The sequence below is a fragment of the Harpegnathos saltator genome, unplaced genomic scaffold, assembly GCF_003227715.2.
Source record: "Harpegnathos saltator strain DR-91 unplaced genomic scaffold, Hsal_v8.6 scaffold133, whole genome shotgun sequence".
Classification (NCBI taxonomy): Eukaryota; Metazoa; Arthropoda; class Insecta; order Hymenoptera; family Formicidae; genus Harpegnathos; species Harpegnathos saltator.
The window spans coordinates 975,246-991,771 of record NW_020229910.1 but is presented as its reverse complement, the minus strand read 5'-3'; the positions used below and the strand labels follow the sequence as shown (position 1 = coordinate 991,771).

General features: G+C 32.5%; 2 protein-coding genes across 5 annotated transcripts; both read right to left on the bottom strand.

Moving 5' to 3' along the window:
• Positions 1-2,448: 2,448 nt before the first annotated feature.
• LOC105182691 (aquaporin-11-like) lies at positions 2,449-4,749 on the bottom strand. The gene is made up of 5 exons (XM_011140332.1): positions 4,591-4,749; positions 4,256-4,460; positions 3,632-3,897; positions 2,825-2,975; positions 2,449-2,744 (listed from the first exon to the last, which is right to left on the bottom strand). Exons 2-5 carry the CDS (start codon positions 4,440-4,442, stop codon positions 2,476-2,478), a joined length of 873 nt encoding a protein of 290 aa, XP_011138634.1. The 5' UTR covers positions 4,443-4,460; positions 4,591-4,749; the 3' UTR covers positions 2,449-2,475.
• An 8,406-nt stretch (positions 4,750-13,155) lies between these two features.
• Positions 13,156-16,328, bottom strand: AQP (aquaporin). 4 transcript variants are annotated; one of them, XR_003114392.1, is made up of 6 exons: positions 16,138-16,328; positions 15,385-15,569; positions 14,743-15,017; positions 14,130-14,268; positions 13,442-14,039; positions 13,156-13,232 (listed from the first exon to the last, which is right to left on the bottom strand). XR_003114392.1 is itself a non-coding variant. In XM_011140326.3 (5 exons), the coding sequence occupies exons 2-5, from the start codon at positions 15,563-15,565 to the stop codon at positions 13,843-13,845; spliced, it is 792 nt and encodes a 263-aa protein (XP_011138628.1). In that variant the 5' UTR covers positions 15,566-15,569; positions 16,138-16,328; the 3' UTR covers positions 13,156-13,842. The 4 variants fall into 4 exon arrangements, 3 of the variants coding, with proteins under 3 accessions (XP_011138628.1, XP_011138629.1, XP_025163787.1); XM_011140326.3 differs by having other exon boundaries at positions 13,156-14,039; XM_011140327.3 differs by having other exon boundaries at positions 13,156-14,039; positions 15,385-15,682; positions 16,138-16,313.
• Positions 16,329-16,526: the final 198 nt, after the last annotated feature.

Below are 16,526 nucleotides of genomic sequence, written 5' to 3'. Positions count from 1 at the left end.
TTGGAACCATGGATATTCGGTTTTGCCGTCGATGTTGATGCATGACCGGGCTTACCCCACGATTTTCTACGCTTCGGGTTATCGTAGTGTATCCCACTTTTCATCGCCAGTCACGATACGATGCAAAACCCTTTCTTTTTCTGCTGTTGGAGCAGCTGTTCACACGTGAAACGTCTCTCAGCTTCAATTCGTACGGCACCTAATTTCCTTGCTTTTGAATCATTCCTAATGTTTTTAAACGTTTGGCAACTGTTGTGTGATCAACTCCTAATGATTCTGCAAGTTCATTTTGCGTCTGACATGGGTCTTCATCGGGTAATGCTTCCAATTCTTCGTCTTCAAACTTTTTTCGGTGCGCCAGAGCCTTCTTTATCTTCAACATCAAAATCATTATTTTTAAAGCGTCTAAACCAATCTCTGCATGTTGTTTCCGACAGAGCATGGTCGTCGTAAGTCTCCACAAGAATTCTATGTGCTTCAGCTGCAGATTTTTTCTGAAAAAGGTAATGCAGTAAAATTTCCTGCAAATATTCTTTTTTTGGTACGAAATTCGACATGTTTAACGCTATGAAAAAATATGTTGTTTACGCTTCGGCGGAATAACATATACTGTCACTTCGAGCCTAATGGTGGAGCTTCACGATGATGTTGGCTGTAGTATTGCCCGATGCAAAAAGGTTAAGATAACACTATCTGTCGGGAAAGAGCGAGAACTTATTCAAGTCCCCAATATATAAAACAATTTATTAGGATAAGATAACACGTATTACATGTATTATTAGCATGAAGCATAAATTAAAATAATATAAAAGTGAAAGAATTAGTAGTGATAGTAATGATTAACGCTAATGAACAACGCTAAATGAACAATCTAAAATAAGATAATAAATATTAGGTGTACAAATGAATAATCCAATTGTTTCAGCTACATTCAAGGTTTATTTTAAAAGAAAGTAAATTAAATTGTTCAATCAAAGTATTCGCCGTTGCTTTCTATAACTTTAAGCCATCTTTCAGGCAGCTGATGAATTCCATCTCGGAAAAATGTTACGTCTTTGGACACGATAAAGTCGTCAAGCCATTTTCGGATCTCATCCACTGATTGGAAGTGCATATCGGACAAGGCGTGTTGCATCGACCGGAACAAGTGATAATTGAATAGAGCAATGTCTGGTGAATACGCCGGCCGTGCTGCAAGACGTCCCAGCCAAGACTCATTATGGTGTCTTTTGTGTTGGAAGCAATGTGTGGCCTGGCGTTGTCATGCAACAATTTCACTGGACGTTCTCCTTTGCCAGTATACGGGCGTTTTCGTTCCAATTCTTGACTCAAGTAGATTAATTGACACGTTGATAGCAGTCCGCAGTAACTGTTTCACCCGGTTCCAACAACTCATAATAAAGCACGCCTTTGATATCCCACCAAATGCAGAGAAGAACCTTCTTTCCGAAGCGATTGGGTTTTGCGACCGATTTTGATGATTCGCCGGGATTTACCCATGACTTTCTGTGTTTCGGATTGTCATAGAGTATTTCCATTTCTCATCACCCGTAACGATTTTCCACAAGAAAGACTTTCGACGCTGCTTATTGAGAAGAGAAAGACACGCTGTCATTCGTTGATTTTTGTTGGTTTCAGTGAGTTCATGCGGAAACCATTTTCCTTCTTTCTGGATCTTTCCCATCTCATGTAGGCGTTTGGAAATCGTTTGCTGCGTTACTCCCAACTGTTCTGCAAGCTCTTTTTGTGTTTGTGTCGAATTCTCAGCGAGCAGTTGTTCCAAATCATCATTATCGCACTTCGGAGGGCCTCCAGGGCGTTGTTTGTCGATTAGACTGAAATTACCGTTTTTAAACCGCTTAAACCAAAATGTGCACACATCGTACGATACAACATCTTCACTGAGAAAGGAACAAATCGATTCGCACGCTCTTGCAGCATTTTTTCCTTGTTGGAATTCGTAAGGAATGCAGTATCGGATATGCAACTTATCTGTTGCCATTTTCGACTGTATTGAACTGAATACTTTTGAAGGTTATGTTGGGCCTTTCGCCAAACTATATGTTCTTCTTAATAGCTATACAACTATGTTAACATTGCATAATCACAAAAGAGCGGTAAAATCTATTCAATTTAAAATTGATTTCACAACTGCTTAAAATAATTTGGATTATTCATTTGTACACCTAATAATAAGAATTATAAATTAATTTAATTTAATTATAATATTTAATATAATTTAATTATAATAATTTAATTTAATTATAATATGTCATGTATTATTATGTATTATATGTATTATAATATTAAAATTATTATAATATGATTTAATATATTATAATATGATATTTTTAATATCATATTTATATATTATAATATATTTTTCTCTTATATGATAAATATATAATAATAATAATAAATTTAATAAAAATAAATAGTAGGAATAAATATAATGAATAAATAAAATAAATAATCTTATGCATGGGCGAATATGTCTATCGGAATATCATTATCGAAAAGTGCAAAAAATTTGTTATCAGGCGGGGGCGTTTGTTCACATGATCTAATTCGCAAATAATTAATAAACGTTCTGCACCATTGTAATATATACATGGAGTAAACAGATCCGCAAATCGGCGCAATCCAATAAACAAGTACATTTTGAAAGAGATCAATTTTTGGACAACCGTATCTCACACAAGCTCCTAACACTGGATTGTTGAAACTGGCGTAAAGAGAGAATCCTGAAATGCATGTTATTTGTGGAAAATAAACAATAAAAGTATATTACATGTCATAAAGAAATATTAGGACATTTACTAACCTATAGTCCTATACAACGATATCACAAAAATAAGCAAAAATTCCTGTTTTATATCTCCTATATATCTCTTTAAAGGTATTACGCAATAAATTGATAGTCTACTAGCGATAGTTAAGAGCAATTCGCAAATAAATGCGGATAGTACAAGATCCTAAAAATTATTATATTTATCAAATAAACATTAAAATTACCTCGAATCGTACTTATATATAGAGTGATTGCACATCGCGTATAATGTGATGTGATAAATTAATCATCATTTATATCAAAATTAATATCAAAATTGTTGTGCACACATATATTATATATTATGTTTGACATATACCTTATTAAAAAAAAATATTACTTAAGAATAATTTTGGTGAAATATTTTGTCGTAATGCTACATAAATTTCTTAGAACTCACTATATATTAGTACGAAGAATTCTGACAAAAGATGTAATAAATTGTTTTAGACTTTGTAATTTTTTTTAAACATATTTAGAAACTTACGGTTCTTTAAACAAAGCCTGCGACAAAAAAAATTTGAAATCCTATATAAATGTTTTAAATGTCTTCAAAGACACTGATCTAAAGAAATAATATTCTGAGATAGTAAAGGGTGTTTTCTTATTTTTTGCCTAAATATTTATAAAATTCAGCTTAAATATTAAGAATAATATATGAAACTTTTGAGAAAATTCTAAAACTTTTCTAGACCACTGAGAAATTATATAAAAAATTCCGATAATATTTTTCTCACTAGGAAGCACTTTTAAACTATGAAAAATAAATTGCATGTCGCTGTAAATAACTACTGGACTTACCTTATCAAACGTTTTAGAACAACCTACTGACGTTCGTTTGAAAGGAAGAAAAGTGTTCCATATTTCAGTCATAAATCTGAATGCAACATAACTGCTAAGCAATTCAGCAAATATTAAAGATATACAAAATAAGACTGATTTCTGTGCTGCGAACATATGTTCTACTATTTCATTGGGACAGGCACGGACTTCGTGCCAGTATTCTACCCAGAGCAACGTTGTCATACAAGTAAGTATAAAAAAATGTAGTTCAGAATAGTATGAAGCTGAGGAAATTAATATTACTTTTCTTAGAAAACTGCAAAATTCGTGATACTGCATCGTATAAAATGTTATTAACATGATAAAAAGAAAGTTAATAAAAGATGTTAATTAAGATAATATAATAATAAATTATTTCACCAAGAGGATAAGAAAATACTTAATATAAATTTAACATTTAAAACAGAGAAATATAGATTATAATAGCGATAAGAGAAGAGCAGTGTTTATACCTATAATAATTATCATAAATATATAAAATTAATTGTACGGTGTTACACATATATTTACAAGGAAATATTTATTCTATATTTTTAAATAATAAAGAAGTATCTATAAAGAAGAGATTTAATATATATGTACCTTGTACTTGTGCACCTACAACAATTTCGTAATTTATTGCACATAGTTCGAACGTGGCTACCATGTCCTTAAAGATATTTTTCAATTTTTTATTTTCAATTAGGTTGGTGAATTTTCTTATCAAAGGAAATATTATACAATATATTAGTCCCAAGTACTTGAAAGTGGCTGTTAATGTTTCATTCATATCTTATTCAAATGTGTACTTAAAGAAACAATAAAGAATCAATATTGTTGAAATATATACAGCTTGTTATAAAATAATATGATAATAAAATTCTTAATTGTACAGATTATTTTTGCACAATTATAACATGTAAAAGAATGATACTTACGATGTGTTCACGGAAATGCGCTATCCTTTTTTTATTAAATGGCCACCGATGTTATTTGTTAGAAAAAATTACTTTTTTTGATATGGATATGGTAATATGGAATTTCAAATAATGATAAATCTGAAATATATCTATGTACATCCGATAGCAGGATTTGAACAAAATCTAAAGTGAAATTACTAGAAAGACAATATTACAAAATACAATATTAGGAGATATTAGGAATATTAAGATCAAATTTAATTTGACGTTACACTTGTGTACAGTGAGAAATATAATCGATGAACTTTCGCAACGAACTAAATGTTGTGGAAATAGAATCACGAATAACACATTATTTATATTTTAACCTTCTTAACGAGGCAAGGTCATAAAATTTCGTTCTGGATTCATCAATTTTGTAATCATAACATTTCGTAGGTCTAATAACGTTTGAACGCGTGACTAGCTTCGTAGCTATATTGATAAACAGATATTTCCGTTAGAGTGGATTTCAAAAAGGAAAAAACTTTTGGTTTGGAACGGGAGCCTCATATCGTATTAGAGGTACATAAAAGCTTCCATGGTTTTTAACGTCTTCTATTAATATTATTATAAATGACATAGTATCTTCAATCAAAATATTTTCCGGCATTATCTATTACTTTTTGCCATCTTTCAAGGTCAAAGATAGATACCGCGATAAAAAAATCTTTGTTCTTAAAATAAATGAAGTTATCGATAAATTGTGGCACTTTTTCAACATTGCGAAATCGTGTACCAGAAAGACTCTCTCTCTCTCTCTCTCTCTCTCTCTCTCTCTCTCTCTCTCTCTCTGTGCTACATAAAACGAAATAAAAAAACGAAAAATCCGAAAATATCTGGAGAAAATATGCTGGGTGTGATAGGCCTTCCCATTGCAATTCCATTAAAGTTTGCCGGGTCGTTAATGCAACGTGGGGCATTGTCGTGCAGAGGAATTACTTCGTTTTGCTTTGTCGCAAAATATGGCCGTTTCTCGATCAATTGTTCATTCAACTGCTCCAATTTTCGACTGTATAATTCCGCGGTGATAATCTGAGATGGTTTTCAGCTCATAATACAGCACTCTTTGCATGTCCCACTAAATACGCAGGAGGATCTTATAATCATGAATATTTCGTTTTAGCTGTAACGTAGAGGGTTCTCCGAGATTTATTCCCGATTTATTGCGACTGAGATTGTCTTGATAAATCCGTTTTTCGTCTCTCCGGTCACAATTCGATACATAAGAGACTTGTGTTTGTGTCTATCGAACAGCGAAAGGCAAATGATGACTTGGCTGGCAATAATGTTCTCAGATAATTCATGGGGAACCTATTTTTCTTTTCTCAGAATTTTCTCTATCTCATGCAAGCGTAGAATTACAGTGTTTTAATTAACATGTAACATGTAACATGTTTTCGCAAGTTCTACACTCGATTGAGTCGAATCTTTTTGCAATAACACTTCCGAATCATCCGAATTCATCTCTTGCGATCGCCCAGCACGCTTCTTGTCTTTCAAGTCAATATCGCCACTTTTAAGGCACCGAAATCACTCACAACATGAACTTTCAGCTATCGTTCCCTCACCATTTTTGTAATGGTTTTTAATTAATTTTTGCTTATGGTTGCTTCGGCGCTGATGAAGTAAAAAAAAACATGCAAGGACGAATATACGTTTTATCGACTTTCATCTCCATATGAATTAAAAATGCTTATGTCAATGTGAATATGAGTTATTATGCATCAGTTTCTATGCAGGTTGACCAATACTGATATATGAAAAAAAATGCGTCGCAACTTTCATGTAAATAATTCACAATACCAGCTATACATGAACGATGGAAATTTTTGCATACCCCTAGTGGCTTTCTAGACTAGGAAAATAACATATTGAAATATCATTAATGTAGTTTATAAGAACAATATATATATATATATATATATATATATATATATATGCCAGGTCTTGCGCTTTTTCGGTCGTACACTGCTGTTGTTCGATTATTTAATGACACATATTCGAATCGTCGAATTTATAAATCCACCGTTTTAAAAACATTACAACGTCTTGAAGAAACTAGTAGCGTAAGAAATCGCGCTAAGGCAGGCAGACCATCGTCTGCAACTAACGAAGAGAACAGTTTGATGATCTGCAAACATTTATTGAAAATCGCAACATGTCTGTTAGTAGAGCAGCTCAAACTCATGACATTGCTTCCACATCCGTATACAGAATGTTAAAGAAAAACAAATTTCACTCATACAAACTGCAATATGTTCAAGAATTGCAAAATGGAGATGAGGAGTGTCGTTTACGCTTCTGTGAAAAAATAATAGAACTAATAGATGTCCAGCCCAATTTTCCTTATCAAATTGTCTTCATAGACAAGGCAATCTTTACTTTGACGAGAGAAGATAATCAAAATTTTCGTTTCTGGTCAGATGAGAATCTGAATTGGGTGCGGGAATCTCATAAGCAATACCCACAAAAATAAACGTATGTGTGCGATATGATAAATCGCTATTTAAGTGGACCTTTCTTTTTTGAAAAAAATTGTAATGCTCAAAGGTATGAAAGATTACTTGTAGATTAAATAATTTCAACGATACAAAATATTTTTTCAAATAATTTCGAAGAAATATAGTTTCAGCAGAATGGAACTCTTCCTCATTTTGGTGTAGGACCATATAGAATTTTAAATGAAGTTCCCACGAAGGTGAATAAGAAGAAGGAATCCAGATGAGGGAGGAGAGAATTGGCCGCCTCATCAGATCTGACTCCACTTGATTATTACTTTTGGGGCTACATAAAGAGAGTAAGGTTTACAAAACAAAACCTCAAAATATTCAAGAATTGAGGCCGCGAATAAAGGACGAAGCGGATTTGGTACTTATTGAAACTAATCGTAAAGCCATTTTTACGTTTTACCAAAGATTAGCGTATTATCAGGAAGTCAATGGGAATCATTTTCAGCATTTACTTTAAGACGCTGAAAGCGCACATGCGGAGCAGAAGGTTTTGAGTCATTAGAGAGAGAAGGTGACGGTTCTCAGTCCTTATCTGTTCTGCAACTATCACCTATTCCCTATCAACTATCTAACCTATCTAATCATTTGTGCATCCATCCATGCACACACACAAGCATACATACAAACACACATAATACACACAACACACACACACACACACACACACACAACACGCACACAAACGCACACACCCACCCACCTACATCATAAAAGGGGTGTAAATCCGATCGGGCAATCACTGCGTGATACACCTTAGATAATGCTAATGCCAGCGGTACTGTAATTTTTAAGCTTCATTACTCAAAATGTTCCTAATAATGAAAAACTATTTTATTATAGTGTTTTGGAAAGTTATCGAGGTACGCTCTAAAAATATGCAATAAAAAGTAGGGATTGCTATTTAGAAAATTGAAAGTGAATCTGACTTTGACAATGTAGTTCAAGGTAATACTAATTTTACCATGTAATGTATCACTAAAAACCCTGTAACTTTCGTATAGAACATTCTTTTCAAAAATGTGTATTTTTCATAATATTAAAGGGTTTCCACACTTTTGGAAGACCCAGTATATATACAGGGTGTCCCATTTTAATGTCCCACCCCAAATAACTTTTCAGTAAATTGAAGTTTCAAGGTACTGAAAAAATTAATATAACTTTTCTTAGAAAACTGCAAAATTCGTGATACTGCATCGTATGAAATGTTATTAACATGATATAAAGCAAGTTAAAAGATGTTAATTAAGATAATATAATAACAAATTATTATACCAAGAGGATAAGAGAATACCTAACATAAATTTAACGTTTAAAACAGAAAAAATATAGATTATAATAGCAATAAGAGAAATGCAGTGTTTATACTTATAATTATTATTATACAAAATTAATTGTACGATGTTGTGCATATATTTACAAGGAAATATTTATTTTATATTTATAAATAAATAATAAGGAAGTATCTATAAAGAAGAAATTTAATATATATACATGTGTACCTGCCACAATTTCGTAATTTATTGCACATAGTTCAAACGTGGCTACTATGTCTTTAACGAAATCTCTCACTTTTTCATTTCCAATTATGTTGATGAATTTTTTCGTAAAAGGAGTTATTATCGTATATATCAGTCCAAAGTACAACGCACTGTTTTTAAATGTTTCTTTATCCATATCTTATTCAAATGTGTGCTATTTAAAGAAATACAGAATCAATATTGTTAAAATATACACAGCTTATTGTAAAACATGATAATAAAATTCTTAATTGTATAAATTATTTTTGCACAATTAAGATAATATGTAAAAGAATAATACTTACGATGTATTTACGAAAATACGCTGTTATTCTTTTTTTATGTTGAAATGTCCACCGATGTCATTCGTTAGAAAAAATTGCTTTCTTTGACGTAATATGGAATTTCAAATAATGATTTTATTAAATCTGAAACATATCTATGTACATCCGATAGCAGAATTTGAACAAAATCTAAAATGGAATTATTAGAAAGACAATATTATATATCAGGAATATTAAGACCAAATTTAATTTGGCGTTACGCTTGTGTACAATGAGAAATATAATCGATGAACTCTCGCAACGAACTAAATGTTGCGGAAATGCGAGACAAGGTCATAAAATTTCGTTCTGAATTCGTCAATTTTGTCATCATAGCATTTCGTAGGTCCAATAATATTAGAACGCGTGACTAACTTCGTAGCTATATTGAAAAACAGATATTTCTATTGAAACGGATTTCAAGAGAGGAAAGATTTCTTTACCTTGAAGCAAAACATTTATATTGTAACTGTCTACTTTGCTAAAATCGATAGATAATATCGATGTAATTTCACGAATTTAAGATATAAATTTTATATGTGCGACACGAAAACAATTTCCATGTTTAACCGTTTATGAATAATAAAACGAGGCATTTCATACGGCATTTTATTCTTCTTATATATCTTGCTTATAACTTTAGGAAATAATTTCATTGAAATTGTATGAATATTGAACTTTATTCCAAACATGCTATTCCAAATGTATCGTAACAAAATATGTATGATATTCATGTCCTATATGTCGTGTTTTATTTATTAAAAATGCATTAACATGTTGAACATTGAGGAAAAATCACTTATCACTCCTAACAAGATAAACACGATACATATAATAATACAACCTAATTAAGCCAAATTGTATATTATTTTACTATTATATAGTATATATTGTAAAAATTCCATTGTGACAAATATGGTAAAAATATAAAAATAGCTTTTTTATAATTATTTTAATTATTATGTATAACACGTATTCAACGATAAGAAAGAATTTCTCCTTTACCTCTTTTTATCTAATCGAAAATGCAAGCGCCTAAAATTATTTTTAATAAATATGATAGTATTATATATTATTTTCGTATTAAAGACATTGTCAAATAATTTGTATTATTAATTTAATTTATTTTATTATATTTTATTATATATTATTCAAACGTGCGTTATTTCATAATCAAATTATAGATGATAGGCATGCGGTCAGCGATTATTATAGTCGTTCAAAACCGGCATGATGAGACAAAAGTTGTTGATAACTGTATGTAATGAAATTTAAATATGTAGCTATTGTTATATAATTCAAAGATATAATAATTATAATGATTTATGTATGGTGCTTATTAAAACTCTCATTGTCATATATTAGAGCAATTTCGGTATCACTAGGCAGCAGAGATAGTACACGCTTTATAAATCGTTTGTATAATATCCATGAGAGCACAATATGAAGAGACCCGCAAAATGGGTCCAATCCAATAAACAAATAGGCTTTGAAAATAATCAATTTTTGGACATCCGTATCTTACACAATCCTAATACTGGATTGTTGAAACTACCAATAAAAACAAATCCTAAAATGTATATTATTTATAAAGAATTGACAAAACAGTGCATTTTATGTTGTAAAAAACAGTAAAAACACCCGCCAACCTATGGTCCTAAATATTGCTAGCATGCAAGCATGCACAATTATTTTCACTTGTAAAGATAAGTAGAGTATTGTTAAATGTATCATAATATAAGTTGTTATTCTGTGAACGACAGTCAATAGCCATTCGAAGATAAATGCGTATAGTACATGATTCTGAAAATTTTTATATATTGTATATACTATGATATATAATATATAATATGAAATATAATAATATGATATATAGTATGAAATAAACAATAAAATTACATTAAATTATATACATAAGATAAAGCTCACTGTATACAATATTATATGCTAAATTATATAAATCTATATTAAAATTAATGTTAAAGTTTATGTATATATATTACATGTATACATATTACACACGCACACATACATATACTAAATTCCATCTAATTTGTACAGATAATTTCGAAAATCTTTTCCGAAAATTTCAATTATTTTTTTTTGAACATTGTAAGAACTTACATGAAAAATTTTGATAATATTCTTTATTTTAGAAATCATCTTTTAACTATGAAAAGTTGATTCATCGAAATAAATAAATAAATGTCCATTAAATAAATTTAACTAAATAAATAACCACTGAATTTACCTCATCAAAAATTGTAGAGCAACCTACTGACGTCAAATCGATCGGATGAAAAAATTTACATATTACAGGCATAAATTTGAATGCAAAATAAGCGCTGAGCACTTCAGCAAATATAATAAATATACCATTCCAGCGTATCTTTTTGCCTATTAAGATATATTCTAGTATTACATTAGGACATGCTTCTACGCCATGTCAGCGTGTTATTCAATACATCATTGTTACTAGAGTAAATATCCCATATATTAATGGCCCACATTTTTCTACAACTGAGATAAGTTTGAAATTTCTTAGAAAATATTATTCTTAGAAAAATATATAAAATGATATTAAATATTATATAACATGTTATTAAAATGTAACAAAGAGAAAGAGAAAAAAGGTAGAAGATCCTGATTAAGATACATACTATAAATAATTTTACTAAGGATAATACATCGTATATTTAATATGTAAACTAGAGAGACTACTTAAATCAGAGATATAAAATAGCAATAAAAAAATGGCCAGCTTTTAAATCCCATTACTATGATGTACAAATGTAACGGTTATAGAAAGTTGATTGTACGACGCTGCACGTATATAAAAGGGAAGGGGAATACATTTATAAAAAAGATGTTCAATATACATAGACTTGTACCTGAAGTGAGTTCGTAATTTATCGCACATAGTTCTGTCGTAGCTGTTAATTCGACAAGTATAAGTTTCATAAGATCATTACAGCGTATACTTTTAACAAATATTGCCACGAAATACATTACAATATGCCATAGTATATGAAATCTGAAAGAGTCTGTAATCTTAGGTTCAAACAAAATCAGCATTATTGAGTTACTTACTCTCCGCTTACTACAAAAACAAAAAACAATTCAATTATTAATTAGGTGCGTAAATGATTTCCATGTAATTAGGATAATATGCAAAGAGCTGAAATTTACGATACGTTGACAGAATCGTGCTGACTGTTATTCTTTTGTTTTCTGGAGTATCAATGACGTTCCGTTTTATTTTTTTATAAAAGGACTTTGTTCTGTTCAATATAAGATTTTACGATTATTTGAATCTATGATGTATCAATTTATTTTCGGTAGAAAGTTTTGAACAAAATCTAAAGAGAAATTACCAGAGAGATAAAGTTACACAGAGAATATCCAAGTCAAGCTTAATTAATTGCACAAGACACTTGTATAAAGGCAGGAACAATGTTAACGAAGGTTGTCACAGAGAACTAAATATTTCGAGACAAGGTGATATTTGTTTGGAGTCTTCCGCATAACATTTTATAGACTTGATGACATTGGATCTTTAGAATACATTTCGACCTTCGAAGTTACGTATATTGATAAACCGATATTTTCGTTAAAGTAGATTTCAAAAAGGAAAGGACTTTTGATTTGGAACAGGATGTTCATATCGTAATAGCCGTATTTTTGTTGTAATTAATAGTTGAAATCGATGTAATTTCAATATGTGCGTGATATAAAAAGCATTTTTCGTGTTTAACTATTTATCAACAAAACACGGTATTTTATATGGAATCCTTTTTACACAACTTGCTTGTAACTTTGGAAAAGAAATTTATCGAAAGTACGTCATCATCGACGTCGTCATCAGTCTTTACTTAAACAAAGACAGACACATTGTATATGATAATTCAGTCACATTAAGACATGTATAATATCCTTAGATGCTTCTAATTATGGAAACGTTCTGATCATAATATATAGCCTTGAATATCAAATATCATACGTATGTATGGTGTAATAACTTGATGAATAAAAAAACTCACATCTGAAAAATGTCTCATCAAAGTTTTCTACATGTTGCATTATATCATATATCAAAGACGTTATACTTTTTGTAAGGAGCAAAGAGATAAGAACACGTTTCATTTTTTTATTGAATAAATTTATTAAAATATATTGTTTTATTGTCTAATGTGCGGCTCAATCCAACCTCCAATCTTCGGGCATATTTAAGAAACAATCTTCTAATTGATTGTCGATCAAAGTGTCACCTGAAAATCATGACGTAGCTATGATTAATTGCGATATACAATACGCAAATTGAATCGCATCATGTTACCCTTCGGCGCGTTAGTTTCCGCGCTCTTAAACATTTGTATACATTATAGCAAAGACAGTATTGGAATTGAAAAATACACTCAAAGTATTTCGTTTTAGCGTTATTCATCGCTCTATAAAAAAAGTCGCTCGATATTGTTACCGTTATTCTCCGTTATTCCAGTGATAAGTCGTCATACAGTTTTCGTTACCCTCTGACCAATTTTCGAGGACCACTCGCTCACATGCATCAAAATGCACGGCGACAAGAAATATCTTCTACATCTATAGAATAACGCTTGTATCATAATGTTTCGCTAAAATACAATTGCGTTATCGTGTAACTGTTTCTTAGAAAAGAAAAAAAAATAAAAAGATTAGTACATTACGATAATACATTCCTCGAGCCGGAATGACATAATAAAATAAAATAAATAAAATTGAAACGACATAAGATTGAAAAATATATAAACAATGATATATAAATATCCAAGTAATTGAAGAATAAAATCGTTCAACAAGATTGTGCGTAAACACCCAATGCCTTTCCGTCATTGTGTCATCTTAGGCGATCTTCTCTTTGCGCTGCTCAACGAAATTTTGCACGAACGGCATCTTGTACACGCGTAAGGAGGCGATAGATCCAACACACGCCCCGATCCAATATACTGTCACGTGCTCGATGAATGTGGTGCCCAAGCAACCGCATTTCAACGAAGTCGCCAGTGCGGGATTGAAGTAACCGCCGGAATAATTGAAGGCTGGAACGTGCACGGTACTTTATCAAAGGATCAACGAATAAAGAGCAGTACCTTTCATGCCGTCAAAAAGTATCGGAGGTTCTCGCCGACCTGCAACAACCAGAGACGTCCCCACGAAAGAGTCGATGACCGTGCTGAATCTTGGATTTAGGTCACCCAAGACGCGTGACACCACCCTACATATGCACGTAGCGACGCACTCTATGAGCGCTCCAATTAGAACAGGTACCTAAAAACAACCGTATTTTTTAATCAAATCAACTATAAAATCGCTTTGAACTGTACGTACAATAATAATATTTTTTTCTTTTCATTTACAAGCATTCTTTCCTCCGTGTACAATTATATAGTATAATATTTATAAAATTCACATATAGATACAGAATCATATTAGTAGTTTAATGCATAATTAAATTATATATAATTAAGTAAAAAATATATAAATAATATATAATCATATATAACTTTTAAAATAATTATATACGATATAATTTCTCCTGGGTACGCGCATCACATAGAATTTCCGTTATTCAGGGGCTGATATTATTCCACATGATAACACTTTCGCGCAGGATAGTTCTGATATCAACAAAACTAACGGCTAAAGACTAATTTTAACAACGACAGTGTTTCGCGTGGAATTAATCGGGATTGTCATCACATTTCGCAGCATGATACATCCGCGAAGTAAGCTCGGCCTTGCCTGCAAATCTGTAGTACAGTCTCCGAACGCCCGGTTTTTGTGCGTGGAGACGATCTCGAGCGCCCAGAGCACTTGAATGTACTTAAACACGGCGATACCGCCGAGAAATTCGGCCCATATCAAAAGGAAGGCGATGCGCACAGACTTGTTGCCTAGGACCATGTCCTCCAGGTGAGTGTAGGGACACGCCGACGCGTCGCCCCAGGTCATCGACCAGTAAACCGTCAGCACAAACAGATAAATCGCATACATTGATACTCCCCAATTGTCCGCAACTGAAGAGACAACAATACAACAGAATTTTTATTTCTTCGGAGAAAATAATATGCTGAACAATCGGACGAAACTGTTTATGAATGTATTAGTAAAAAATAACACAAAAAAAGCCCAATCGGGCAACAAACAGATACATAGTTAATAATAAACTATATGTAACGCGCAATACAAAAATAAATCAAACGTTCGAGTTACGATGCAGCCGTAATCACAATACGTTCAGATTTCATTGTGCAGAGAGTGTATGTGTGTGTGTGTGTGTGTGTGTGTACATGTACGTTCACCGACTTAAGTCGATTGATGTCGTACAATGTCGAGCGTGCATCGATACGGAGAGGGAGCGCCAATTACGGAAGGTCGACTTACTTATAATGAGTTCGAAGCATGCTCCGCAGAGTTCCGCCGTAGCGATCGCCTCTAAGAACAAGGATTTCACGAGGGGCTGTTCAATGAAGTATGTCGCGTACAGCCTCAGCCAGTGCGCTAGCCATACCGTGAACACGATGTACAGCGTAGACACTGCCAGGGCGATTATTGTCGCAGGCATTATCCTATTAAGTCACATACGCGCTGTTTAAACAAGCGCGACGCACGAGCACGATGGAAAGAAAAAGAAACAGGCCAAAGTAGCGGAAGCGCGCGGTTAAGGGAATCTACAAACGACCTGTCCGGTAGGAAAAGTTACATAATTAAATAATGATAACGATATTGCATAATTAAATAGCCGAGTGACATCTTCCCGATAAGTATCGAGTGTGACAGTGACATTACATCAATATTACAATTTCTCGTTCAACGACGTAATCGTTACACACATGTTTTACATTGTATTTACATTAAACGGGGAATAACATCGACATAAATTTAATTTTGTTTACTGTTACTTGGTATTGTTACTTGGTACTGTTACTTGGTATTTACTGTTCTCAGATCGCTTCATCACGACCGTCGAGACGGATCGACAAAATGTCATTATTAATGTCGGTTATTTGATGTAATCCTCGTATCGTGACCCGCGTGTGCTCGATGAGAATTATGTAATAAGAAATTTGCTAATTTCGCATGATATTCACAGTGTCTCTCGCGATATAATGTCGAAATACAATAGCAGATACTCACACGAGAGAAAGAGAAAGAGAGCAGAAAAGGAAAAGAGAAGCACTGTATCACGCCGATGAGGTCATCTTTTTCTGCCGACGGAACGTCTCGCTGATGTGTCTCGGTTTTCGTAAATACTTCGCCTAGTTTTGACATAGAAATAGAGAGAGAGCAGAGCTTCGCTTAGCGGTTATTTAAAACTGTCGAGTACTGAATATATCTGCGCGGGTATGTTGCGCGGCTTTAAATAGCCATCCGAACGGTAAAATCGGTGTAACTGTGCATGTGCCTATTGGTGGAGCGAGGAATTCAGAGCGCACCGCCGAAAAAGCTCACGCCGAAGCAAAGAATACGCGCGCAGGATACAATACCAGCCAAATTCAATTTGGGGAAAGATGCATTTTCGTAAA